The sequence below is a fragment of the Periophthalmus magnuspinnatus genome, chromosome 2 (genome assembly GCF_009829125.3).
Source record: "Periophthalmus magnuspinnatus isolate fPerMag1 chromosome 2, fPerMag1.2.pri, whole genome shotgun sequence".
Taxonomy (NCBI): domain Eukaryota; kingdom Metazoa; phylum Chordata; class Actinopteri; order Gobiiformes; family Gobiidae; genus Periophthalmus; species Periophthalmus magnuspinnatus.
In genome coordinates this window covers 4,299,407-4,327,246 of record NC_047127.1, presented here as the reverse complement: position 1 = coordinate 4,327,246, position 27,840 = coordinate 4,299,407, and the positions used below count along the sequence as shown (strand labels likewise).

The 27,840-nt window shown below is 39.6% G+C and overlaps 1 protein-coding gene across 4 annotated transcripts in view; it reads left to right on the top strand.

Moving 5' to 3' along the window:
- Positions 1-27,478, top strand: part of LOC117384024 (neural cell adhesion molecule 2-like) — a 509,480-nt gene extending 482,002 nt beyond the window's left edge. Inside the window, exons 16-18 of one of the 4 annotated variants that reach the window (XM_055228525.1) lie at positions 9,235-9,442; positions 10,309-10,348; positions 23,643-27,478. In XM_055228525.1, coding sequence (XP_055084500.1) covers positions 9,235-9,442; positions 10,309-10,348; positions 23,643-23,699 — 305 coding nt within the window. In that variant the 3' untranslated portion in view covers positions 23,700-27,478. Of the gene's footprint in view, positions 1-9,234; positions 9,443-10,308; positions 10,349-10,509; positions 10,554-23,642 lie in introns of all 4 variants that reach the window. The other 3 variants (XM_055228529.1, XM_033981298.2, XM_033981291.2) reach the window with 3 other exon arrangements.
- Positions 27,479-27,840: the final 362 nt, after the last annotated feature.

Here is a 27,840-nt window from a genome sequence, read left to right as displayed (position 1 = left end):
GTGTTTTTATGTAAAGATACGCCAGCCAGGTTTCTATTAAATATTTATGTTTGGGTATAAGCCTTGCATAATTCATAGATATATCCCCACAATCATTAAAACATGTTGCTTTTACTACAACAATGATATTTGACAGGAAATTGTAAGCGCTAGTATCAGAGCTTAAGGCTAGTAATAGAATTTGAAAAAAAAGACGCTGATTTATTTTATTTTTTTTATACTTTGGGGATTGGAGAGCTGTTTACTAAATGAAGCCGGCTAAACTTTCAAACTCTCGCCTTGAGAACGTATTGATCCGCTCGCTAACTTCCAAATCCCCATTTCTCAAAGGCAGCGCGTCCTAATTAGTGTTTTTTTTTTTTTTTTTTTCTAGCTGTTAGCCGTTAGCTTAGCCTCGAGTCTGTGGGGTTGCGCGTTCTGACATGTCGCCAGCGGTGCCATTGTCTGACGGCCTTGTTGTGAGGGTCTCTGGCTGCAGACGGGATTGCGCTCTTGTTGCTAGCCTCGCCTCGTTGCACAGAGCTGAGGATTTGAAATGGAAATGAGTTTGGGGTTAAAAAGCAGAAATGGCTGACAATTTTTTAGGCTTTCGAGACACGAGTTTGACTGCTGCTTGCTCCGCCGGGACAAATGATAAATATTGACTTTTAAGAAAGAATAATAGCTGGGGATGGATTTTTTTCACGTTTCACTTGAGTCATTTTGGTTTGACATATTGGTAGAGTTTGATGTTTTCTTGTTGAAGTGAGGTTATTAAAAGTAGTCACGGGGATTTTTTTTTTTTTTTACCTTTTCTCCCAAGTTGACAATTAATTTGATTACAAGTATCACATTATTTATCCAATACTGATACTATTAAATGTGTGTATACAAACTTGAAGTGATACTATTACTACGTTTTTTGCTACCTCAGTCAGTACGCTATGTATTGATGACTTGCTAGCGCTCTTCCTCAGATGGGTCACATGATGCTGCTGTGATGTGTCCGGTCAACCACATTATGGACAGGGACGGAACAAACGTCACTGGCATCAAGGTCAACAAACATCGAGGTAATGGAAATACAGAAAAACTTGCCCACGTGACTATAAACCAGGACGAGGGGGCATTTTTATTGTCACACACCTGAGATGATGCTGTCCTGAAGAAGTTGGACTGCAGATGGCGCTGTTGTCCTGTCTCCAAAGCTACGAAAACTGCGCCAAAACTATTTAAACCAGCTGACCGGACATGTCACAGCAACATCACATGACCACTCTGAGGAAGCGCGCTTGTGAGCGTCCAAACGGCCATTGGGTATGAAAACAAACTCAACCTTGGTCTGAAAAAATAATAATAGATTGTCAGAAGACCAGATGAACCTCACTGGACTAAAGTTGGCTCATTTATTATAGGTCTATTTTTTGGACACTGAGAAACTGTGGTGCTAATGGGTACAGGCTACAGTAAAATATATGTGGCAGGTTTCTCTTTTCTATTTGCCGTTTTTGTCTGGAGCAGGCACTAACCACTCTGCCATTATGTTCCATTATTACCTTAGTGTATTGAACGAATCCTTATCATGAGTCTTGATAAATAATACATTGTTAAAGGTAATAACCAGAAAGCATATGTACAGAAAGCTGTATTTTATCTTTGTTCAAGTCAGTGTAACTTGTCAGAGCGATGGTGACTCAAACCAAAGACCAGAGACTAAAGACCAGGGACCTGAGATCAGAGACATGAGACCAGAGACCAGACTAGAGATCAGAGAGCAGACCAAAGACCAGGGACCAGATTTCAAACTAAAGAGCAGGAGCCTGAGATCAGAGACACGAGACCAGACCAGAGAGAGTCTAAACAAGAGACCAGACTAGAGACCAGAGATCAGACCAAAGACTAGGAACCTGAGATGAGAGAGTCTGGACCAGAGTTCAATCTAAATACCAGTCCAGAGACCAGGGACCAGAGAGAGTTTAGACCAGAGACCAGAAACCAGAGACCAGACCAAAGACCAGGAACCTGAGATCAGAGATATGAGACCAAAGACCAGAGAGAGTCTGGACCAGAGACAAGAGTTCAAACTAAAGACCAGACCAGTGACCAGGGACCAGAGAGAGACCAAACCAGAGACCAGAAACCAGAGACTAGACCAAAGACCAGGAACCTGAGATCAGAGAAGAGAGAGTCTGGACCAGAGACCAGAGTTCAAACTAAAGACCAGTCCAGAGACCAGAGACCAAACCAGAGACCAGAAACCAGAGACCAGACCAAAGACACCAGAGACCAGCGTTTAAACTAGAGACCAGACCAAAGACCCGGAGCCAGAGACCACTTGTCCACCAACCACAAAGTTGAAGAATCTATTCCCGCTCGGATCAAGCTCTGTCATCATGTTCTTAGACAAGACACTTCTCCTACATTGTCTGGTATGAATGTGGTGTGTGCGTGAGTGTTTGTTGGAGGTTGGAGGGGCCGATGGCACAGATTGACAGCCTGGCTTCAGTCAGTCTGTCCCAGGGCAGGTGTGGCTACAAAAGCAGCTTAGCACCACTGAGCGTAGAGTGAATGAATAATGCAATGCAAAGCGCTTTGGGTGTTTTGAAAGACGTTATATAAATCCAACATCTTATTATTACCAAATAAAAAGAAGTCTGGCATTGGAAGAAGTCTTTTTGCACTTGAGATAAATCACAGAATCTCTAAAAATAAGAAGTGACCTATTTTGTTCAGTGTTCTCAAGTTGTGGCCTTACACTAAAATTCTACACGCTGGAGTTAGTATCGCTATAAAAAACTTGGATCTTTATCTTGACAACGAGCGATAAAGTGACTCGCCCTATTGTCCATCTGCTTATATCTTTATGTCTCAATATATTTGTCTAAGTGATTCTCTTTCCGAGGACGACTGCTCCACATAAGAGCGAGTCTAGACTGGCTGTAATTGGAAGTTCCGTAAGACGCTGTTATGATTTTAGCCTCGTTATTGCAGCTTCTGATGGAGATGAGGAACTAAAGTAATCAGACTCGACTTGTGCAGCTCTCCCCCGGGATTAGCATTTTTTGAACAGTCAGATCTCCATGTGCAGATTGTGGTGTGCGGTCGATGTCATAACTTTGCTTTTCCGGGCTAAATTGAATGTTAGTATCTGTTTTTTTTTGTTTTTTTTTACTTCTAAAATGTAAAACAATTTTCTAAGTGCATGGAAATAGTGCCCACATTTCCAAGTTCACGTTTGCAATTCTTTCTAATTTGGTCTTCAAGAATTTGAAACATCTGAAAATGTAAATGAAATGTGTGCAGAGGCTAACGGCGAGCTAGCAACGACTTATACTGACTATCAACAGAACTAAAGTCAGCCAGTGCTCTTTAAAGATGTACTATGGAACTTTTCTGGTGGAGATGTTATTTCTTTAACTGATTTACATCTATGGGGACAAGTTACAGGTCACATCTGTGGAGAAGTGGCTCTACTCACAGTGAAAATGCATTGGGAATCAAAACACCTGTAAGTGAATAAATGTAAATGTAAGATACAGTCAATATGTTTAATGCCATACCGTGGGACATTTCCGGCAAAGCAACATCTCCAAGAAAAGTTATATAGTGCACCTTTAATCCCACTTGAGAAACAAAAAAAAATAAGCCACTATTTATTTGTTTTTCAATAGTAGGAGTTGCAACTTTTTTCTACAAATATACAAAACTTGTATATTTTTTTATATTAATACGATCTCTTGGTCCTCTCTTCTGTATAGTTGTACTTATAATATACTTTTCTTGGTGTCAGATTTTGCATTGATGATATTAAGATAAAATAAGAGCACCATTATTTGTCCCACAATGAGGAAATTCCAGTGTTGCAACTCAAGGTTAAATAACAGCTGGAGAATAGAAATGTGCAAAAATCAAGATAAATAAATATTAAAAATAGACTTTAATCCAACCAATTTAACTAAAATATAACATTTTAAATACAAATAAATAAATAAAATAAGTTACAACAGTATTTTTTCACAATAGTATTTTTTATTTTATTTTTATTTTTTTAATTTCATTCATTTCGAGCACCCGCATCAGACACACCCAAAGCATATCCTACAAATTTGTTCCTATACAAGCTCGCAAAGGAGTGGAAAGAAGAAAACTTATAAGGTCCCACCCCTACATAACATAAATTAAATGCTTTGTTTAAACTTCCTCGTGTTACTCAATGGAAACATGATAAATATGCTAATGTACTAGACGTTAATACCTTTCCTTCCTCGTATTATCCAATAGTGTATCTCGTGTCTTGTTAAAACTATTGCACTGGCTTCTTCCTCTGCCTACCTCCATCTTGTTATGACAGCCTGCAGGCCCTTCCCACTCGAGAGCATCCTTGAGTCCTGACCGCTCCGGAGCTCATTTCTCCAGGCAGGCCTTGACCTCCAGCTGCCATTGCCAGTCCACATTTGTCCAGCCTACTCCACCGCACTACCGCTACCTAACAGCGTGCCCGCGGGAGGCTTACTTTACAATACCGAGCTCATTTTCTCATTATTCCGAGACCGCGCTGCCTCTGCTAGTCTTTCGGACCCAAATGCTATACGCTAAGTGCTGTTAGCTGTGAAATAAGTGGCGTCCCGTGGTTAAAAAGAGCAGTAGTGACTACAGTGGAGAACTCAAATTCAGAATCCAGTCCAAGTTAATTAAGATGAATATGGACAAAGAAGTGAATCCATTGACAATGCATGAATCTGCAGTAAATGTAAAAAGAATTCATTAATATTACAGATAGAATAATGACCATTTAAAGCCCCCTGTGCTGGATTTCCCCACGAATTTGAGCAAAATGTGTCTTGTATCAGCAGCTCTTGAGGTTAAATTAAGTCCGCTGCGTGCTGTCGGCATCAAATCTTAAAGCATTTAATTTTCCAATAATCAGGTTCATCGTGTTAGCATGCTAGTTGCTGTTAGATCTACTCATGGCGGTGAATAATTAGGATGCTAGGAATGCATAAGGTGAAAGAACAACAACTTTGGAGCACTGCAAACTGTTTAAAATGAACCAGCCTTTCTTTTTTTTACGCTTTTAAGACAGTAAAAATCTGGTACAGCACCTTTAATGAGATACAATAAATAAGTAAAAATGCATTCGAAGTGAAGTAAAACATGTCCAGACCAAACATTTTACATTGCATTATTGATTCACTTCATAGTTGGTGAGGCTAAGCTGTTTTGTAGCCACAGCTGTCCTGGGGTAGACTGGCAGAAGCGAGGCTGCCGATCTGTGCCATCGACTCCTCACGACCAATCACACGTCACACAACAGATTCATGAACAGGCGAGATGGCTGAAGCGTCTTGCCCAAGGAAATAACAACAGTCCTCACAAACTAGGAACTTTCTTTGGTGCTAAAGTGCAACACAAAAACACTGAATAAATACAAATAAGGAAATGCATAGAGTTAAAAAAGATGTGCTTAAAAATAAAATACTTGGAGGTATTTGTTCTGATGTTTAAGAGCACGCCGACACACGATATACACACAAAAACAAACAACACATACCGCACCAAATCACCAGGGTGACCGTACGTGGCGCCATCTTGGATTATTCGCTTACCTTGATCACCTCATCGCCGTCATACCTTGAGTTACAGACATAATAGTGAAAGAAAAAACGCCAGGATCACGTAGCGCGGGTTGATACGAACATTTAAGACCAAAACGACGAGTCTGACAGCAGCAGGTACAGAGAGACGGGCCACGGTTTTTCAATAGAAAGTGAATTAGAGCCAGAGTTGATGGGGCAGGAAGCGCGTACATGCTCACTTCCTGTTATAACGTAGCAGCTAGCAGGTTAGCTATGCCCATACGTATGAACGGCAAGCTAATAACGCTGTCCCACACTGACTTGCTAGTTTAGGGGTAAATGATCTTTCCAAAACCTGTATTTTAGTGGGGAAAAAAAGTCCAAAGACAAATATTTAGTTGTCAAAGTGACCACCTTCACTTTCTGCCGCGTACAGAGATTGTAGGGCAGTGGGAATTGATTTGTTTTGGAGCACATTCTAATTGAGTTCTTCCACTGGGGAGAGAGAGGAGCCGAGGTGTTGGTGGATTAGGACTTATCTAAGTGTTGGACGGGGGCCAGACCATGCACTGCACAGACTTCACTGCCCTTCAAATAGCTTCAACTGTGGTCATGGAAGTTTGGTCGGCTAAAACAGGCCCCGAAACTGAAGTAGCGGAGCAGTAAAAGTATTTGCAAATGACTTTAACAAAGATAGTACAATTATACCGATCAGAAAACAAAATAACGGTGTAATAAATGTGTCAAATAAATGTTTAAATGTAGATACGATAAAATAGAGCCACTTTGGAGGTCAAATTAAGTCCGCTGTGTGTTGTCTGCATCATTTCATTGTGCGCGTTAGCATGCTAGTTGTTGTAGCTTTACCTATCGCGACGAATACCGTATTTTCTGGACTATAAATCGCACTTTTTTTTTCTATTCATAGTTTGTCCGGGGTGCGACTTATACTCAGATGCGACTTATGAGTAAATAATTTCACGTCTTTGTTATGGTCACACTGACAACCACGTTTTTTATTCATTATTATACGTTTTTTGACTCCGGAGTGATTTATAGTCCGGAAAATACGGTAATTAGCATGCTAGGAAAATGCGTAAGGTGAAACATATTTAACATTTATCTGTTTTTTGATTATATTTTGAATTACCAAACAGTCTGAGTTGTCTATTTTCTCCGTAGGGATTTTAACGTTGGGCGTCCTTCAAATACACAATACACGCAACACAATTTGACCGATATATGAAGTACGGATGGTGATGATTGTATAATATTGTGAGACGGTGTTGGTCTGTTGTTTGTTGTTCGGTCTGGATTGTTGACCACACAGGGAGTAGCCCGGGTTGAAAAAGACGGAGGTCATCGACGTGGACTTGGAAACCCTCTGCTCTCCCGAGATAGAAGCACTCGACATGAGAACAATCGATGCAACGTCTTTGAAACTTTTGAAAGTCGGACCACCCCAGGACCAAATGACCCCCGCCCAATGTCAAATCAAACATTATCAAACATGTAGAGGAATCACCGGGAGTTTTGTTGTTGTTGGTTTGGTTTTCTTTCTTTTTTATTTATTAAAAAATGGATTTCGTGATAAAACGATTGGTTAGGAGTTGGGATGGAGTCAACAAAAATATAACAATAAAATACAATTAAAAAAAATACTTTTGAATGTCACTAATGCATTAATAATTTGAGATTTTATTCAGTCACATATATATATTTTTTTTAAATAAATTACTAGGACTTTTTTTTTTTTTATCCGATCAGAAGTTAACACATTACAAGACAATACACTACTTAACTATTTATTTTTTATTTTTTTATTACAATTAACAAACTGTATTATTAGTCCATTAGTCAAAACGTGTATGTGTTCTACTTAAGTCCCTACATCATTTTCCAGGACTTTTCCAGGACATTTATATTTATGTAATAACAGCATCTACAGATTAATTGATTTTTAATACAGTTTTTGTAATGACAAGTTTATATGTACAGCACAATTCATACACAAAGTCATTCAAAGAGCTTTACAGAATAAGAAAGACATTAAAATCACACAAATCACAACATAAATAATCATAAAATTAATATTGGTGGATTTTAGAGGATGTTTTTCTTTACCCAAACTCCACAATTATTGCAAATGAATCATACAACAAGGGAAACACGCTGTATTTAGTAATGCAGATATACAAAAATATTTTCAGATTGAACTCACATTAGATTAGAACATGTGAACCCAGTCGCTTAAAATAAACCAGAAACTACGTGTTGAAGTCTCACTCAGATGTATGTGACAACAAGATCCTGCCAGGAAGTAAGATAAAAAAGATGTGGGGGGGTTTGGAGGTCCTCCCCCAAGAAAATCTGTGCAAAATAGGTGGAATTTCCTGCATTTTGTTGGATTTTAGAGGAGGTCTTTAAAAACTATTACATTACATGGGCCTATGTTTGAGTCTAGCAAAAAGAAGGACAATACACAAAGAAGTTTAAAATGTTTTATCGATGAAAGTGTTCTGTATCAGCTAATCGTTTGTAATTGAATTGTTACAAATTTCAACGTACCCATGTTGTCTGCCTTAGGTGTTTCGGCCAAATGAGTCCCCCGAAGAGCCGGAGCAGCTTAAGAAGGTTCCGGGGCAGACAACAAGGAGGGGTGTCGAATATTTTTTAGCTTTTTGTTTATCTGGTTCAGAGGTGTCAAACTCATTTTCACAGAGGGCCACATCAACAAAATGGTTGCTCTCAAAGGGCCAGATGTAACTAAATGTAACCAAATGTAATGTAAAATAAATGCAACTACTACTTTTTAATCTTGTTTATTAACCGTTTCTATATTTATTCCTTATTCAAGTTACAAATATTTCATATGAATTTGCATAGATATGAAAAAATGGGTATTTAGCTGTGTATCTCCTGATAAACTGACATTTTAAGACTTTGTGGCAGCCACGTGAAATGACGTGACGGGCCGTATTTGGCACAGGGGCCTTGAGTTTGACACGTGTGATCTAATTGGTGTTCACGGTTAAAACAGATGAATTAAACGTAGAGCTCTATTTTTACAACCAACTTAAGTGAATAAATTTATCCACTGTTTGGTTAGAGCTGACTTTTCACAGTATTATTGGATGCAAAGTAATTCAAAGTGTTTACAGAATAAGAAAGACATTAAAATCACAATACAACAAATCAAAAACTTACCTGTACTACAGAATAGACTCAGCCAATTAGGGAGGTGCTCTATAAAAGGAGCAAACCGGCTAAAGTAAAAGTGCTGCGTGTACAGGAGGTACTGATGCTGATTCTTTCAAAATGTTCCTTGTTTTTGTAAATATTTTTGGTGTTGGAATAAATCCACTTGGGTTTGCATTGGACAAACTGTCTCAGCTCTGCTCTGTTCCTCATTAAACCGCTAAAGTTGCTATCCGGGCGATTACATGCTCTAATACACGGCGTTAATTAAAATACTTTATTAATCTGATCTCCAATAATACAGCGAAGCAAATTTTGATGGACGATATATACATTTTCCAGGATATTTGGTCTTTTTTTCACCGTTTTCGAAGTGTTTTCCATCTTTTTTCCATATTCCAGTCTTGCTAACAATATTTTCTCTCTCCTCCCTCTCTTCTCCCCCCTTCCTCTTCTCCCATCCTCCCGTTGCCCGCCTTAGCAGAATCCCTGTTCAGCGGCCTGGGTCTGGGGGCCGTGGTGGGGCTCGGTCTGGGCGCTCTGCTGCTCCTCCTGGTTCTCGTGGACGTCAGCTGCTTCTTCCTGAGACACTGCGGCCTGCTCATGTGCATCACGCGGACCCTCTGCGGCAAAAAGACCGCCACCGGGGGCAAGGGCAAGGAGCTGGAGGAGGGCAAGGCGGCATACCTGTGAGTGTCCACCAGGGGGTCAAACTGGACTGTTGCTTTGTCGACTCACACCGGGCCATTCATGCTTGCAGAGGGGACCATCTGCTGTGGGTGTATCGTGACCTGGGGGGCACTGCCAAACACCAGGCAAATTGAGAGTTGACGTTTGGATTGGCAACAGTAGATGGAATTTTAATATATTTGATTTTCTGAAATTCGACAACACGCAAGAAGTGTATGTGTCATAAACAGTAAAAATAGTGGACCAAAATATCTTAATTGTGCTGGGGGGGGCATCATCTGCTTGTTTCTTGAATGTTCCTCAGTATTTTCTGCATATCGACCTAGCGTTTATTCAATTATAGATGTTTTTATGGCTAAAAATACATCGTTTTTATAGATCTGACCTTGTAGCTTCACATTTACAGCACTGTGGAATATTCCTTGTAGAGCATCTCCATGGCGACAAGCATGTGATGGACCCTGTACCATTTTTCTGCACATCGTTTTTGCTTAAGATCAGAAATAACACTGGAAAAAAAGTGGAAAAAACAGTGGCTTAGCGGTAATTAACATGCAGGAATTAGCATTAGCATTACCAAAACGCATAAATTCAAATAGTTACAATAGCATTTACTACGTAGCATTAGCAATTAGCACGTAGCAATCCGCAAATAGCTGAAGTTTACAATGCTAAAAGTGAATTTAAGGTGGTTACGAATCATCAATAAACGTTTTACCTTTCTCTAGCTTATTTTGTGTCCACTATTTTACCGTCTATGCTTATTCCGATTGAACTGAACCAAAAGCAGAATGAATCTCTCCAAGCACTGTAGCGCCCTCTATGTTCTACCAGTGAGAAAAGCAGCCTTCTTTCTACCATTTAGGTACACCTACAACAGCAGCCCAACCACCTTTTCAACCACAGTATGTCACCGATATTGTCTCTCTGTGGCTATCACTCTCTATGTGTACAGTAAATCCTCCATTAGCATGCACGGCGCTCCAGTGGACTCCTACCATGCATGTGTACTGTTGATGTTCACCTTCATTTTGTATTCTGTCTATCTTGTGCTCTCTCTCATAAGAAATGCATGCCACCGACGCCAGTGATCCATCGATGAAACTGCATGTGCGTATACTTTTGTTTTTCTTTGCATCACATGACTAAATAAGCCCACTCTGCAGAAATGTTGTATTGAAACACGCAGTGGAGGAAGGTTAAGAAGTACAAGTAGTGAAGTCCTGTACCTGTGTGTATCTGTGCTTTACTTAAGTACATTTTACAGTGGGTACTTACTACTTTTACTTTGCTACGTTTGAGAGCAGTATCTGTACTTTCTACTCCACTACATTGTAAAAAGTAAAAAGTAATTTGAGGGGTTATTTTTACCGTGTTCGTGTTAACATCCTGACTAAAGTAAAGAGCCAAATAACAAATAACAAACAAACAAACAAAAAAATTAAATACGTAAAATGTTTTAATCAATATCACTACATGTCACTAACACTTTAACAAAATGCTTTTACTTTTTACTCCTAAAGTACATTTTTAAACAGTTCTTAAATATTTGTACTAGTTTTTTTTCATGTAACATTTTTACTGTACTTGTACTTAAGTAACAAAATTGAGTACTTCCATAGCTGTTGAAATGAGTTCATATTATGGAGTCACAATTTTCATCTTTATTTTGATCAATTTAGACCAGATTTTTGTTGTTTTTAGGTATAAAACGTAAAATGTCTGGTTTAATAACAAAAAAACAACCATTTAAAACACAGTTTAAAGCACTTTTATGGGCACTTAAAGGCGATTTACATTGTATTATTCATTCAATCCACAGTAAGCGATGGTAAGCTAGTTCTGTTCTGTAGCCACAGCTGCCCTGGGGTAGACTGACAGAAGCGAGGCTGCCAATCTGCGCCATCAGCCCCTTCGACTATTACCATTCACAGACACACAAAATTCACACGTAAGCAGGGTGGGTGAAGTGTCTTGCTTAAGAACACAATAGAAGTCTACTTATTAAAACTTTGTAGTCAAAATAACTTGGATGAAAATATCAAAAAACAAAAAGAAAATGATTTGTAGTGTATTTTTAAAGGTCCTATATTACACAAAGTGGACTCTTTAGCTTTTAGCCATGTTAGAATCTTGTTACCTCCTCAAAAACAGACCTGGCGTTGTGTTTTGGTTCATTCACACATGTTTGAGTAACACTTTATTATTAGTTTGTCTACATCGCCAAACCTCAAAACGGTCTGTTCCACCTTGTGATGTTACGAAGTGGTAGTTTTTAAGTTAACAGCTCCTTTTACGTTTTGTTCAGTAGAAAAATCTGAAATTCCAGGGCTGAAATCATCCAAATGATTGTAGTGGAAGGTGTACGTAGTTTAAAAACACAGTGGAGCACTTCCTGTATTACCACATGATGACATCACAAGGTGGTGTTTACAGTTTGGGAGAAGAACTCAGTCTAAATATGCAGGGTTTGTGCGTTAAACATGTGTGAATGAAACAAAAAACACAACTCCGGGTGTGTTTGTGATGAGGAAACGTCTTTATAACAGATCAGAAACTAGCGTAACATGGACCCTTTAAATTCTAATTCATTTCCTACAGTTACAGTCGACTTTACGCGCGGAGTTTAGCCGGTGCTAGCCTCCCCGCACTCACTGGTCTCCGTGGGGCAGTTTTGTGTTAGACTTGTCAGCGTGCCAGTCTCGTCTTTAGGGAACGGGACTCTAAAGTGGATTTTGCTGAGTCGTGATCTGCCGTGTACGTGCTCAATCTGCTCGGGAACAACATGGCGGCTCAAAGTGGCATTTATGTTAGCGATGTAGCTTTTATTAGCCCAATGATTCAGCACATTTAATCAAGCCGCGTTAATGCAAAGTCGCCTCACAAGAACCTATATAGAATGCGTACATGGTTGTAAACAGCGTTAGCAACATGCACATTAGCAGCTAGCTAACACATCTAGCTAAATCGTAGCATCTATTGAATTAAAATGAGCTAAACTGAAGCACAGTAGAATGATTTTTGGTCAATTCACTTATTTTAAAAGGCTGTTTTGTTGTAACGCGAAAATTATTATTATTTCAAGCTTTCAAGTCATTTTGTGTTTCATATTCACACAGAAGCCGGGCGTTTTTAAATTATTTTTTTAAGATATCTCAAAAGCCACGATGATTGTTGGTGTGATATGCAGAGTAAAAAAAAAAGTAAAACTCTTTTGCGTAGTGGAGCTATTTGAGAATGTGTTTGAACATTTTTAGGACTAATTTGCAGTTGAGTTAGAGCAAGAATTTCGGTTATTTTTTACTTTGAGCAAGAATCAGAATTTGCAATGAGTCGTCCCAATCAGCAGCTGCGATGGTCACGGAGTAAAGCTCAGAGATAACACAGCTCCACATGACTTAGGGCCTTGAAATGAGTCAGTGGCAGTAAGAGCATGTAAACTAATGGCTAGATCTGGGTTTAAATAGTCTTCAGGGAGTTTAGAAATTCAACTTAAACTGACTATTGTGAACATTTTGAGTTGGCTTTAAAACGCGTACTTATTTGCTGCAATGCCTTTGAGTGACAGGTACAATTAAAAAATGACTGCTCTATTCTAGATCAATGTTTATTAAATTCTAGACCAATGTGTACATTTAACACACATTGGTCTAGAATGGAAACTCTATTTTATTAGGGTTATTTTATTTATTTATTTTTTATTTTTTATTATTTTATTTTTACGTATTTATTATATATTTATTTTATTTTTTATTTATTTATTTTTTATCATTACTGGACCCAAGCATATCCTGTATAATGTATCACCCATAGCATTACGCTCCAGTCAAAAGAAGCGCATCAAGGCTAGCACTTATAGCGGCCATATTTGGAATTCCGATTTCGAGTATCATAGCAACCATTGAGCCAATCCAGAGCGAGGCCGTTGAAGGTAACGCCACTTTCCGCCCACACCGATGATTTAGCAGAGAGTGGCTGCTTGGCAACGCTGTCAATCAAACCTGTTGCTAACGCTAGCGGGAGTGACCTGTTGTTCTTGTCTTGATTTATGGACAAAAAAGCAAAATAAATATATAGTTTCTCATTGTAAAGTGAATTGGAGTTGATGGAGCCGTATTTGGAAAACAGTGGCTAGTGCGTTAGCTATGTCCATTTATATATACAGTCGATGCACACAACGTAAGCTTTCAACAAATCGTAATTCAATAAACTTCATGCTAAATATTTGTTTATAAATGCATTTGTGGGCCATACTTTGGACTTTTTCCACTTGCATGTACTGGTGAAACTGCTTTATTCTTGCATAGTCAGGTTAGACACGTAAGCTAGTCACGCGGCGCTACATTAGCTCTTTGTTTTGCCCTCCAGCTCCCACCGGAGGCGCTGTGGGCCGCGCTCCAGTCTCACCTCACTGAAGAACAAATTTGCCATTGCCGATGTGCTAGTTTGGCGGTAATGGTCGCCACTCCAAAGTTAATATTGCATAAAATGTAGCCTCCCTGTTTGCTTTGCCCGACCCACTATTTTCCCAAAGATTTGACTGAAATGGGAAAAAGTGACGCAGGGAGCAGCAGGAGACTGTCGGCTACGCGCTGTAACTGTTCCTTAGTGTGTGCATCAACCAAATATAGAGCTATCGCTAAGCAAATGTCAGTCAGGTTGAACTACGGAAAAAGCAAAATAGAAAACCAAAAGTGAAGGTGTGCGATGTAACTTTTCTGGTAGGGGGTATGCCACCTGCTTGTCTCCATGGAGATATTATTCCTTTGCCTGGAATGTTCCATGCTATGCTATTGAACTAAACTAGCTTTCAGTTATTCAATGCTAAATATTTATTGCTAAAGGAAATATCTCGGAAAAACTTGTGTCTGACCTGCTCACCTGCTAGTTTAATACTTTATTGTGGAACATTACAGGCAAATTATTTTCTCAGAGACAAGCTAATAGTGTACCCCAGATAATGTACCCTCAAGCAAAGAAGTTCCATAGTGCGCCTTTATAGAAATTACCATAATAATTTCCTGAAACATCAGTTGAAAGCACATTTGGTTTGGGAGTTTATTGTCACACTTTTATTTTTGTTCTTGCAGTACTTGAGTAATTCTTATACTAAAGCCATAGACTGTATATATAAATGGACATAGCTAACCTGCTAGCTGCTGCGTTAAATAGGAAGTGAGCAGGGGCACGCTTCTGGCTCCATTTCACTTTCTATTGAAAAACTGTGGCCGCTTTCTCTGTACCTGCTGCTGTCAGGCTCATCATTTTGGTCTGAAAATGTTCACATTAACCCGCTCTACATGATCCTGCTATTTTAATTTCACTTTTGAGTCCGTAAATTAAATTATCCGTAAATAAGATAACATTAATAACAGACAAATTAAGCGTCTCCTTTACCCGAGGTCGCTCCCGCTAGCTTAGCAACAGGTTTGATTGACAGCGTTGCTAAGGACCCACTCCCTGCTAAACCAAATGTGCAGGCGGAAAGGGGCGTTACCTTTAACAACCTCGCTCCGGATTGGCTCTTTGGTTGCTATGATACTCCATATTCATCATATTCATCCTTAAATCACTAAACTAAAATCCTAAACCAAAATAGCACACTTTATGGAGTTGCTTTGAAACTAGCGAACGCGCAAAAAGTTTCTTCTTTTAAAACTTCACGTTACAAATTCACATGAAACCGCACATAATATCACAGCTCTCCCCTTCCCGGCGTGGAGAACATGGAGAACAGGCACACATCATAATTAGTGCATTTGTGCTTCCCGTGTGAACCAGCCCACCACTGATTACGCAGATTTCTTACTTTAACTTTGCACATACCCCGCGCGTTTACAAGTGAAATCTTGAAGCTGCTAGCTGTGTGTCTGACATTTAATTAGAGGCAATTTCCATCTTTAGAAACATTATAGGACTCCTCTTATAAACACTTTGAGATGTTCGCTTCACACCAGCCCGCCAAAAGTGAGATTACAGAGCACGGATTTAAATGTGTAAAGTAGGAAGCATCCATCTTGCAGCTACTTACTGCTAAGATAAATTATGCTAGCTACAGAAATCAGTGCGCTATATGTTTTTATACATTATTAGCTATAGCGTGTTTTTCTTTTCTTGTCTTAATTGGCAATGTTGTGATAGAAAACAAGTAACCCCTGCTGAGAAATGCGCCACATAGTCCTATAAGAATGTAAATATAACTTTATGCATAATGACAGTACGCATGGATTTCAAAATTTAAAGGGCCCGTATCTATTTTATAATGTTGTTTCTTCATCCCAAACAGACCTGGAGTTGTGTTTTGTTTCATTCTCACAAGTTTAACACGCAAACAAACCTGCATATTTAGGCCGAGTTCTTCTCTCAAATCGAAAACACTCTGTTCCACCTTGTGATGTCATCATGTAGTGATACAGGAAGTGCGTCATTGTGTTTTTAAACTCCATACATCGTCACTAGACTCATTTGGAGATAAATTTCAGCCCTGGAATTGCCAATCTCGACTAAACTAAAGTTAAAAGGAGCTGTTAACTTGAAAACTATACCACTCTGTGACATCACAAGGTGGAACAGAGCATTTTGAGCTTTGGAAATGTAGACAGACTAATAATAAAGGGTTACTCAAACACGTGTGAATGAAAAACACAACTCAAAGTATGTTTTGTGTAACATAGGACCTTAAATATTTTATCTTTTGAGCGGTAAAAAGTTCAAAATAATCATTAAATTGGTAGAAATCAATTTTTTTCCCCACAAAATTTTAAAAACGCTTGATTTTTTCCAAGTATTAAAGCAACATTTATCTTGCCCCAGCACAGACACATTGTAAAAGCAGCTCTTAGTGTCAAAATAAGACCGTTGTGTTCTGTCTATGTCTAATTAAAAAGCATATTTATTATAAGCGAACCAGGACATGATGCTGGCGCGCTGTTAGCAATAGCATGCTAGTTGTTGTTAGCAGTGCTGCGATGGCAAAACTCCGTTGAACACACTTATAAACTCATTTTGGTGAATAATTAGGATGCTAGGAACGCGATGGGGAAAGTGTAAAGACTTTGGACTGCTGTTTAAATTGAACTAGCTTCGTTTTTGATGTTCAGATACACGTACGGTGGCGTTATGCGGTTGTGATGTCATTTGAAAACCCACAGATGCTAACATAGTGCTTTAGTAATGGAAACAAATATGGCTTTTTACTTCTTGCTCTTCCCAGCAGTAGTTTAGATTGAGCAGAGCAGACTTTCTCCCAATGTGCTGCTCTAGTTGTTTCCACCGTAGCCCTCATTACTAGCCGCATTACTTCCTTGATTTTACAAAGCACACAGAGGCGGCGGCGGACCTCCCATATGGGTCCCACTCGTCGGCGTCTCCCTTTGCATGAAGTTAATGACACATGAAATTGGCTCCGGTTTGCAGGAAGTACGGCGTCCACCAATCAACCAATGGGGAGTCGCCTCTGGCCAATCACATCACAGAGGCTTAATAGGGCCAGGATCACGCCGAGCTGTTTGGCGTTCATGGGTATACGCACTAGACGATACGCTAGGACCAGTCGTTTAAGAAGTAGTAGTATCCAGTGTCAGCTCGTGTTACTTAAAATGCTGTTACTTCAAAATAATATCACCTATTTGCAAGGTAACAACTACTACTTCTACTATCCAATGGTAAAGTGCTATGCTTAAGTACACATTTGAAGTATCTGTACCTTACATTTTACTTTTTACTTTACTACATTTCAGAGCAGGTATCTGTACTTTATACTTCACTACATTTGTGAATTGCACTGTACTTTTTATGATTGTGACTCTTGCTGAAAAGACGGAGGGTTTATTTTTAACGCATTCGTAGTTTGAGCAAAAACAAAAATGTACAAATAAAAACAATTAGGAACAATTACCGTATTTTCTGGACTATACGTCGCTCTGGAGTATAAGTCGCACCAGCCAAAAAATGCAAAATAATGAAGAAAAAAAATATACAAGTCGTGTTTTTTGGGGAAATGTATTTTACAAAATCTGAGACCAAGAACAGACATTTTATCTTTAAAGGCAAGTTATAATAATAATAAAACAGAGAACAACAGGCTGAATATCAGTACATCACGCTAACGCTAACGTAACACATTTATATTTATTCAGCCACATGAAGCACAGACAGAACTGAACACGTGTCTGGTTTGTTAACGTAAGATATTAACAGTTAATCAGATAAATAAAGCAGAAAAAACAAGCAACAAGTTTAACAAGTTGAAATTTTAAAGTTTCAGTAGTATAGGAGTTGTAGTTACTGGTACAAGTCTAGAGTTCTCTCACACGGTCATCAGTGTAACAATGACGAAGATGTGAACAACTTACATACTCAGATCCGACTTATACTCAGATTATTTGCTTATATGTAGAATATAAGTCGCACACCCGGCCAAACGAAAAAAAAGTGTGACTTATAGTTCAGAAAATACGGTAATTCCATTGTTTCAGTTGAACAAAATCACTACATTAGACCTCAAAATCTACAAAAAATACTTTTCACGTGATACTTTTACGTATTTTTTTTCCTCTGGTATCTGTATTTTTACTTAAGTAACCAAACTGAGTACTTCTTCAACCACCGCTACTTTCCTACTATTCACAGTATTCATCCAAGTTCTACTACTAATACTAACATCACTATTCCATTGGCTACTACTGCATCTACATCTGCTGCTTTAACAACTAATACTGCTTATACTCACTGCTACTACTACTACCACAACTATTTCTACTACTACAGTGCTACCCATTTAACACCTTTACTATCCCCTTGACACATGCCACCTTGTCTGGTAATTAGTTCTTGTCAAGTACTTGTATTTCAGTCTTACTATCTCCTACGAGCAGACATGGGTGAAGGAACACTCAAAGTTACAGTAAGACATTTGAGAAGAAGTACTCGTGGCACTGATTTATAGTTCATTGTCTGGAGTCTATAGAACAGGTAACCTTAAGATGATTCATTGCGAGGAGCGCACTACCGACGCCGACATCCGCAGATTTCAAACGCTCGGAGTAACCTTGAAGTGCAACAAAACCATTACCCAGTACTTCTCTGCCGCCATTAAACTACTCCATTTTGAGTTGTTTTTGTCAACAGCTCTGTATTTCAGTTGTCTTCTTGGAAAAATACGCGCTTGGCAAGGTTATGTTGCGTATTGGCCGGGTCCCGAATGGCAGTATCGTCGTTCTATTATTATCCTGCAACTATTAATATTCATCTATGTTGAAGTTTTGTGTTCAAAAGGTCAAAGGTCGTCCCCGGTTTAACTTGAGGACCAAATTCCTTCAAGGCAAAGACACAGAAAGTCAACAAAATCAGCTTTTTTTTTTACGATTTATAGCTAAAATGTTTTAAAAAGAAGAGAGTCGATTAAATGTAAATTCATACTCGTCGCATAAATAGTGATAATTCCTGTGTATATGCATATGTTATTCTGTATATATTTGAAAAGAATACATTAGCACGCTTTCAAATGACTATTAGCCTACTGCTTGCCTCCGGGAGATGTTCCACAATGTACCTTTTTACGTCTTAATCTAAATTTAAAGGTCATATATTACGCTATTTTCTGATGTTATAATGTTGTTTCCTCATCACAAATAGACCTGGAATTGGGTTTTTTTTGTTTCATTCGCACGTTTAACACACAAAAAACCCTGCAGATTTAGGCTGAGCTCTTCTCTCGAACTGAAAACGCGCTGTTCCACCTTGTGATGTCATCATGTGGTGATACAGGAAGTGCTCCACTGTGTTTTTAAACTCCACACACCTTCATTTCTAGAATACTTTGGTTGATTTCAGCTCTGAAATCAAACCAATCTCTGCTGAAATGAAGGTAAAAGGAGCTGTTAATGTGAAAACTACCACTTTATGACATCACAAGGTGGAATGGAGTGTTTTCAGTTTGACAGACTAATAATAAAATGTTACTCAAACGTGTGAGTGAAACAAAATACAACTCCAGGTCTGTTTTTGAGGAAGTAACAACATTATAACACGACTTAAATCTCACAAGAGTCAATTTTGTGTCATACAGGGCCTTTAATATTCAACACAAAATTATGGTTTGTAGAATTTTCATGTGGCCTTATGCTAGTTCTGACATAAAAAGATAACTATTCTGAAAGTGTTCTCTTTTTTTTTCCTATTTATGTAATTTTTTTTTCTAGTAATTCTAGTAATAAAATGCTTTTTTTGTTAAAGGTTCTATATTATCCAAAATGTACTATTATGACTTTTTAGCCATGTTATAACGCTGTTACCTCCACAAAAACAGACCTGGAGTTGTGTTTTGTTTCATTCACACATGTTTAACACACAAAAAAACCTTGCATATTTAGGCTAACTTCTTCTTTGAAACTGAAAACACTCTGTTCCACCTTGTGATGTCATCATGTGGTAATACAGGAAGTGCTCTGCAGTGTTTTTAAACGCCATATTTTTGACTCAACTGGTAATTCGTCTGTATTTTTTAAGCAGATATCCTTTTGAAATATTTTAGTCGTCAGCTTCACTAGAATCGTTATGTAAAGATTACTGCACCATTAGCTAATAAGCTTTACGTTGGCTAAGCTAGCGCATTCTGCTCAGTTCAATTCAGAATATTTTTCACTCAACTGGTAATTCATCTGTATTTTTTGCGCAGACATCCTTTTGAAATATCTTAGTTAACTTGTCATCTTCACTAGAATCATTTGGATGATTTCAGACCTGGAATTGCCAATCTCTACTGAATTAGCCTAGCTGTTAACTGGAAAACTACCACTTTGTGACATCACAAGGTGGAACAGAGCATTTTGAGCTTTGGAGATATGGACAGACTAATAATAAAACATTACTCAGACATGTGGGAATGGTACAAAACGCAACTCTGGGTCTGTTTTTGAGGAGAAAATAACATTCTAACGCGGCTTAAAGCTCATAAGGGTCCATTTTGTGTAATATAGGACTTTTAAACTAAACAATCTTGCATTTTTCAATAATTCAAGTCCATAATAACTGAAGGTCTCTCATAATCCTTAATATAAATAGTTATCCTTCTGAGTTATATTGCTAAAACATCATATAGAAAAACACTAAAGCTGCTAGCTAAAGTCGCCATTAGCTAAAAGCAGGTAACATATTGAACGTGTCTGCGCACTCCACCCTACACTTCCTTTATTTGCTCGTAACCTATTCCCTCGCTCCTCGCTTCTTTCAGTCTTCAAAACACTCCACATAACAATGACGAAATGAGCGCCGTAACCATAGGCATCCTTATTGATCCCTTTTATTAAATCCATTTCAATCGCAAAGACGCCCCGGAAAAAAGAACAGTGTGCTAGCTTTGATGTGCAGAAAGATTTACAACTCAATATGTACTTTCATTTCTCCGTGTTTACTGAAGTGACTGCCAAGGCTGTTATTTGGGGATAAAACGTACTGCTTGGGCTATGACAAATTGCCCTGAGACGTCCCACTGTTGAGTTTAAGTAAAGAGCTTTATTTTTAAGACGCAACTACACAACACAGACAAACAGTTGTTCCCCCATAACTTTTGCATTATTTATGCAGAGGATAGGTCCCGGATGGATTCTAAGCCACTTTTTAGGTTTGAAACGAGTAAGATGGTGCGCAAAAATAAAATGCAGGCTGTTCATTACATGTGACTTAATAGGGCATGCGATACGGTTCCAAAAATGTCCGTCGCATATCTTTCGTGGAAAATGTAATGTGCCGCATGAGTCACTCTCTCAACTCGTTCAGAATGCAGTAACTAGGCTTATCGCCGGTTTTAATCGACGACAACACATCACCCCTATTTTAGCGTCCCTTCCTGTATGTTTTAGAATTAATTTTAAGGTTTTACTGATCACTTTTAAAGCTTGTTTTGGTCTTGCACCAAGTTACATTTCAAAAGGTTTCACCCCTTACAAGCCCTCCTGCAGCCTTAGATTTTCAGAAAGGTCCTGCTAGCTGATCCCCCACAGCATTAGATCTTCAGGCAGGTCCTTGTTAGCTGTTCTCCTGCAGCCTTAGATCCTCTGCAGGTCCTGTTGTATGTTCTCCCGCAGCCTCGGATCTTCAGACAGGTTGCTGTTAGCTGTTCTCCCGCAACCTTAGATCTTTAGGCAGGTCCGTGTTAGCTGTCCTCCCGCAGTCTTAGATCCTCAGGCAGGTCCCTGTTAGATGTTCTCCTGCAGCCTTAAATGTTCAGGCAGGTCCACGTTAGCTGTTTTCCTGCAACTTTAGATCTTCAAGCAGATCCCTGTTAGTTGTTTTCCTGCAACCTTAGATCTTCAGGCAGGTCACTGTTAGCTGTTCCAAAGTCGAGGCTCTGGACAAAGGGTGATGGAGCCTTCTCGTTCCGGGCACCTCGCCTTTAGAATGACCTGCCTGACAAGATAAAGCTTGCACCATCAGTATCATCTTCTAAATCAATTCTTAAAACTTACTTTTATCGTCAGGCCTTTTTATGAATTCCGTTTTTATTTGTGCATCTTTTCTTTGTATTTCTATGTTTTGTATTTTATCTACTGAGTGTGTGTTGTGTTTTTTACTTTACTCTAAACTCTTTTTTAAAGGTGCTATATAAATAAAGATTATTATTATTTCTTGGGGATGGGGTGGGTTGTTGTTTACACTTTTTATGCAACTTAATTATGTTTTGTAAGCCGTGTCTTGTTTTTGTGATTTACATACTTTTCCTATTTTTGTCTGCGATGAAAGTTGCCACCTATGGGTTAATCAAAGCTAGCTTAGCCAAAACATCTTAGCCTGAAAGAACTTGGAAAGCGTCAATTCAAGATGGATTATAAAGGTGCGATGCTTAACACGCCGACAGGTTTGCTAGCACGCTAGTACACATGCTATGCTTTTCGCTGGTCCCAATGTTGCAAGACAGATCGCTAGCTTGAAAAATTGACTGTCTCGCCCAACTCTTCACCCCATTTTCCCATTTATCACAGTTCTGCCCAAAAAATCCCTTATGCTTAGAAAATATTTAAAGCAAAGTATGATTTTAAATTGATGCAACAACTCTCACAATGTCGGATGGTTAGGATCAAATAAACCAAAAAGCACGTGGCTAATTTACGTAACTTAATGGGTTTTAGCTTCCTGTTATTGGCGACATTTTGAGAACTTTTCCCCATTGAAAAATATATTTAGTTTTACATTGTTGATGGCTGTGACGTCAACACTTACGTTCCATTCTGACACCCAAGGGTATGCGACCTTAAGTTTCTCGATAGCCAGCTAGCATAACATATCTATCCTTTGAAATACACATTAAACCAAGGACAACAAAAGAAAGCATTCAAATCCACTCAAATGCAGTCTTTGATTTTCCATTTATCTACTGAAAAGCCTCAAAGCAATACCTGCAAAAACTACAAAAACCTTTCCTGTCACACCATAAAGGGACATCTGGTCTTTCTGAACAACTAGAATGTCACGAAACGTCCTCCCGAATCTGAGTCAGCAGTCCCATCCCAGACACCCATTTCTGCCACTAAGAGCACAACTTGACAACTCCGTGATAAGCCCGTGTCATTTTTGTCCTCTTACGTTGTCTTCTTATCGGGACATTGTTGCAGAGGACGTCTTTGTTCCATTCTCCCCTTGTCAGAGACTTATCCCGCGTGTTCCATCTGGCCTCCACTTTTGTATAGACTTGTCATGCAAAAGTGCAATCACGAAACGCTACGAGGTATTCAAATTTCTGTGTATAGACGGCGCTGAAAAGGCCAGGAACGGTCAAGCGCAGGTGCAGTATTTGTGGCGGATTTGAATAAACGCCTCTTGCTGTGCGGGAGGCTGCTATATTTAATATCCTGCCGCCTTTTCGTTTCAATTAGAGTCAGCTTTATTAATCCCAATGGGGGCAACTCATTCATGCACCAAAAGGTCTGGAAAGGTGATTACTGGTGAGCGCTCCGGCGAAAAGTGCACATTTTGTGGAGCAATCCATTATGCACACCCTTTCATGGCACTACGTTGGTGGTAATCTAGCTAGCATTTGTAGCTTACGTGCCTGTTCTATATAAAATCACCATCTAGCTGCTCATTTGAGTGTGTGCTAGCTTGCATTTATTATACCTCCCGCGTCCCTTCTGTGTAATTACTCTGCTTCCAGTCTACCAATCTCACCCGTTTCTTTTGTATTTCTGTATTTTTTTTCCGCAGGAAGTTACCGCTGAAGGAAGAAAATGGAAAAGAGTCTCTCAAGCCGGATACGATTGAAATCAAAGTGCACAGTGACAACAGTCTGCACACACAGCCCAACATCAGCAAAGCGTAAAAAACACACGAGACGTTTCCCCTCCCTCGTCACCAAAAGAACATTCGGATTACGAGACCAAAACCCAGAGAAACAACGATACTGGAGTCCAATAGCATATCTGTTTAGCAAATGCCCCCGCAGCAGGCATGTGTACATAGGAATAATAGAGAGAAAACCGATCAGACGGGCCGACCTTTTCAACGCCCGGAGTGATAAGTGTATCAGTGGAAGGTTATTCTGTGATCTATGTCCATTAATTTGGTCCTTTTTTTTTTTTTTTGTCTCCCGTTACTACGGTTCAGGCTGCAGTTCTGAACCCCGGCGCGCCCTCAGCAGTGATAATGCTAGCTTTTCTTTTGTTAGAGCTAACGCGCAGGCGGCCAAACGCTCTGCTTCATAGAATTCAGATTTATTCGAAGCGGTGCTAATATTTTGTTCTTTCATTTTGACTTTATTTTTTGGGTTGCGTATCAGTCTTTAGTGTTGTGTGTTTCCGGGAGCTTAGTATCAACTAGCTCCGTGTTGACATAGCTAACACAACAAAAGTGAGACCGTTATGTAAAGATTACCGCACCATTGGCTAATAACCTTTATGTTGGCTAAGCTAGCGTATTCTGCTCAGTTAAATTCAGAATATTTTTGACTCAGCTGGTATTTCGTCTATATTTTTTAAGTAGACATCTTTTTGAAATATCTTAGTTAACTTGTCAACTAAGCATGCTAGCATTGCGTGAACACAGGTAACACAGAACACAGAACTCACTCATAGCATTTTTGAGCTGTATTGAACTCTGTAGCCCTAGCGTCATGCTCCCAGCCCTTTAGCTTTTGTTAGCTTAAGCCAGTGCACATACCAACCATCTTTCCAGGTGACATCTCAAACCTTGCTATGCCTTTAAAGCTGCTCCGGTGTCATATTAACGAGCATCTGAAGCTAAAGGATATTGTTTTTCTTCTTTTTTTAATGCTAACTAGCTTTAGCAGCAACGTAAACAGGTTTCAGCGCAAGTTAGCAAAACAAACCGACTCAAATTAGCAACGGGAAGGAGTGTTTATCCGTAACTTCAGATGGCATAGGTTATTGTCGTCAACGTTCACTTCACAATGAGACCGCACTGACACGGTTAGCGCCATGATTGAAACCGTATATTGTATTCTCTTCTTGCGTGTGCACAAATACGTTCAGTCACTCCTCAACGAACTGTCGCCAGAGGTGAACTGCACTGCAAGCTCATTTCCTCCCTCAATACACAACTTGGAAAATTAATGTCTTTCTGTTGCATTGGGCCTGAACGGTGGCGTGATGTAACATTTCTGTAAAAGCCAGGATATGAGCGATGGCTTCGGGGCTGCAGGCACGGGAACAGATTCATACACAAATGGATCAATGGCTTGTTTTTGTTTCTTCATCACTGTCTGGGACTTCTTACCACGTGCGGGCTGATCTCTCTAATGTTGTCATGTGTTGTACATACGTTGAAAAAAAAAGTATTTTACAAAGCTTTTATGTAAATATACCCAGAGGGATGTGTGTTTTTCAAATGCAATGACTATTTCCCCCCATTCCCTCAGATGAAAAATAGTTTCTTTCTGTTTGTGTTTTGGTCGGAACTTCAGTAATGGTGCAATATTACTTTTTTCATGCCATTTGCTTTCCCGTAAAAAAAGAATCCATGGCCTAAAGCAATTTCGCGATTTCAACGAAGGCAGTAATTCCAGCATTAGCGTGCCTTCTCTAACCCCACCCCTCTTTAGACCATCGAATGCGTTTTACATTTCAACAACAACAGGCTGTCACAAGTTGAAGTCGGTCGTAGCCGTGAATTCTGGGAAGTGTAGTTTCGAGGTAGGCGACACTGGACAGGTATAGTCACGTATTTTCGGACTGTGAATAGAGGGATTGTTAATTGTCTGTGTGAATGTGTGTGTGCGCGCATACATGCATGGACCAGGACGACACGAGGTTGCGTCCATATGAATCAGGTTGCATGTATGTGCGTTGAATGTATCCGAACGCACCGTATCGGGTTTTACCTCTGTGTACATTTGTGTGCGTGTTTACATGAAACATCATAAATAATGTCACGATAGCAGATTTTATTTTGGTAAGTTATTGTTTTAAATTAAAGTCTATTGAATGGTGTAATATGCAACTTAAAGGGGTTACATATAGACCTATAAGGACAACGCGTTCCAAAGATGTCAATAACTGATTAACATGACCTTCTAAAGTGCATGTTACATCGCCTTTAACCACTAGATGGAGTCATGAGCCGCGAGGAGATTTCTTTTTTTAATTCTTTATCGACCATTTCCAACCATAGAAAGTAAAAAAAGAGGTGGACTGAGTTAATGTGACGTCACCCGTAGCGCTCGGGTCCAGTCAAATGAAGCTCATCGATGCTAGCAGTGATAGCGGCGAATTTGGAGCCGAGTGGCCGTATTTGGAATTCCGACCGCGAGTATCATAGCAACCAAAAAGTCAGTCCTGAGCGAAGCTGTTGAAGGTACACGCCTCATTCCTGTCCGCGCCGCTGGTTTAGCTTAGCGCCGCTTAGCAACACTGTCAATCAAATCTGTTGCTAACGCTAACAGGAGCAACCTCGGGGAAAGAAGGCAGCTGATTTGTCTGTTATTAATGTTCACATCTTGATTCACGGACAAAATGGCTAAATAAAAATACCAGGATTGTGTAGAGCGTGTTTTCAGGCTAGCACGTTAGCTATGTCCATTTATATATACAGTCTGTGTTTCTAACTTAATTTATCAGTATATTGTTTTAATTTTTATTGGCAAACTTTTTTTTAAATCTTGTTTTGTTACATTTGACAAAGCTACACGCTAACATTAGCCTACTGAAGTTGACTGGCCGTCCGAAAGAGCGTTTTTTTTTTTGTGCTATTCCAGGTGTTTCGTTTAATCAAGGTCTATTTCCACGCATGCCTACACTCTTTCTATGATTACCACTACATGGACTGATGAGCTACTTTAAATTTAAACTTCTTTTCCTCTTTTTTCACCGCCATCTTGAATTTGTTTTGTACCAAATACCGGTCGACACTTTGACACTCTAAACTGCAAAGTTAGTTGACGCCATATGGTGCTGATCAGCCGAAAGACGTTCCCGGACTACATGTAATCCCTTTAAAGTCATTTGAGTGTGGCTCGCATTCGTCTTTGACAGTGGAACAGTGCCAGAGCTCTCACAGTGAGTTAGGGAGTGCGCTCCGATAGCTAAAACCTGATTATGTACTTGTCCACAGTGATTAATTTCTCGCGGCTGCGGCACTCCATGCATGTGTCTGCAGGCTCCCCCCGCCTCCCTCCACCTCTCCTCTCCTCTTCATCGTTTTTTATCAAGCCTTCCGTAGCGCTGGCTTTGTTTTCTTGTACCTTGCATATCTCAAATGGATGGTCCTGCCATGGAAGCGGCGCGGCTGCCTGTTACGACAACTGTAAATATGGGAGCACAGTGCCTGGAGGCTGGGACGATTTGTACATGTTCTTTTGTATTTGAATATGAACTCTCCCCCTCAGCTGCCCGCTCCTCCGTGATCCCTTCTTTTGCGTGGGGGTGTTACAGGTGTGGTTGAGCTCAGTGTATGTCTCCCCCCTCCTCGTCCCCCTCTTGGACTGTCCCACCGAGCGCGCTCAGTGCAGGAGCTGGGATCTAGTGATGTCTCTCTGTACGTACCTGTGGAACACTTGTGACTCCTGTCATTGGCCGCTGTAAATAAACATGTCCTGGTAGAAAACTCACATGTTGTCTTTCTTCTCATGCTGTTTCTATGGAGCTCCACAGTGACAGCCTGCCCCAGTTTGGGAAGTACATTTTACATTCATTTTTCCCATAAACTTTTTCGAAAAAGTTAAATATTAAGCATTGAGGCATTGCGGCGGCTCACCAGCTACATGCTAATAAACATAACGTGGCTGTTTTAAGTCGAAAAAGACAGTTTAAAATGCAAGATTCTGCTAAATGTTTTAACAAGTTTGTGATTTTAGAAATGGATTTGAAATAAAATGATAGGTCTGGTCATTAGTTACCACGAAGCTGTTTATCTCCGAGCAAGCTTTCGAACTTTTAATGTTATTTTTTTC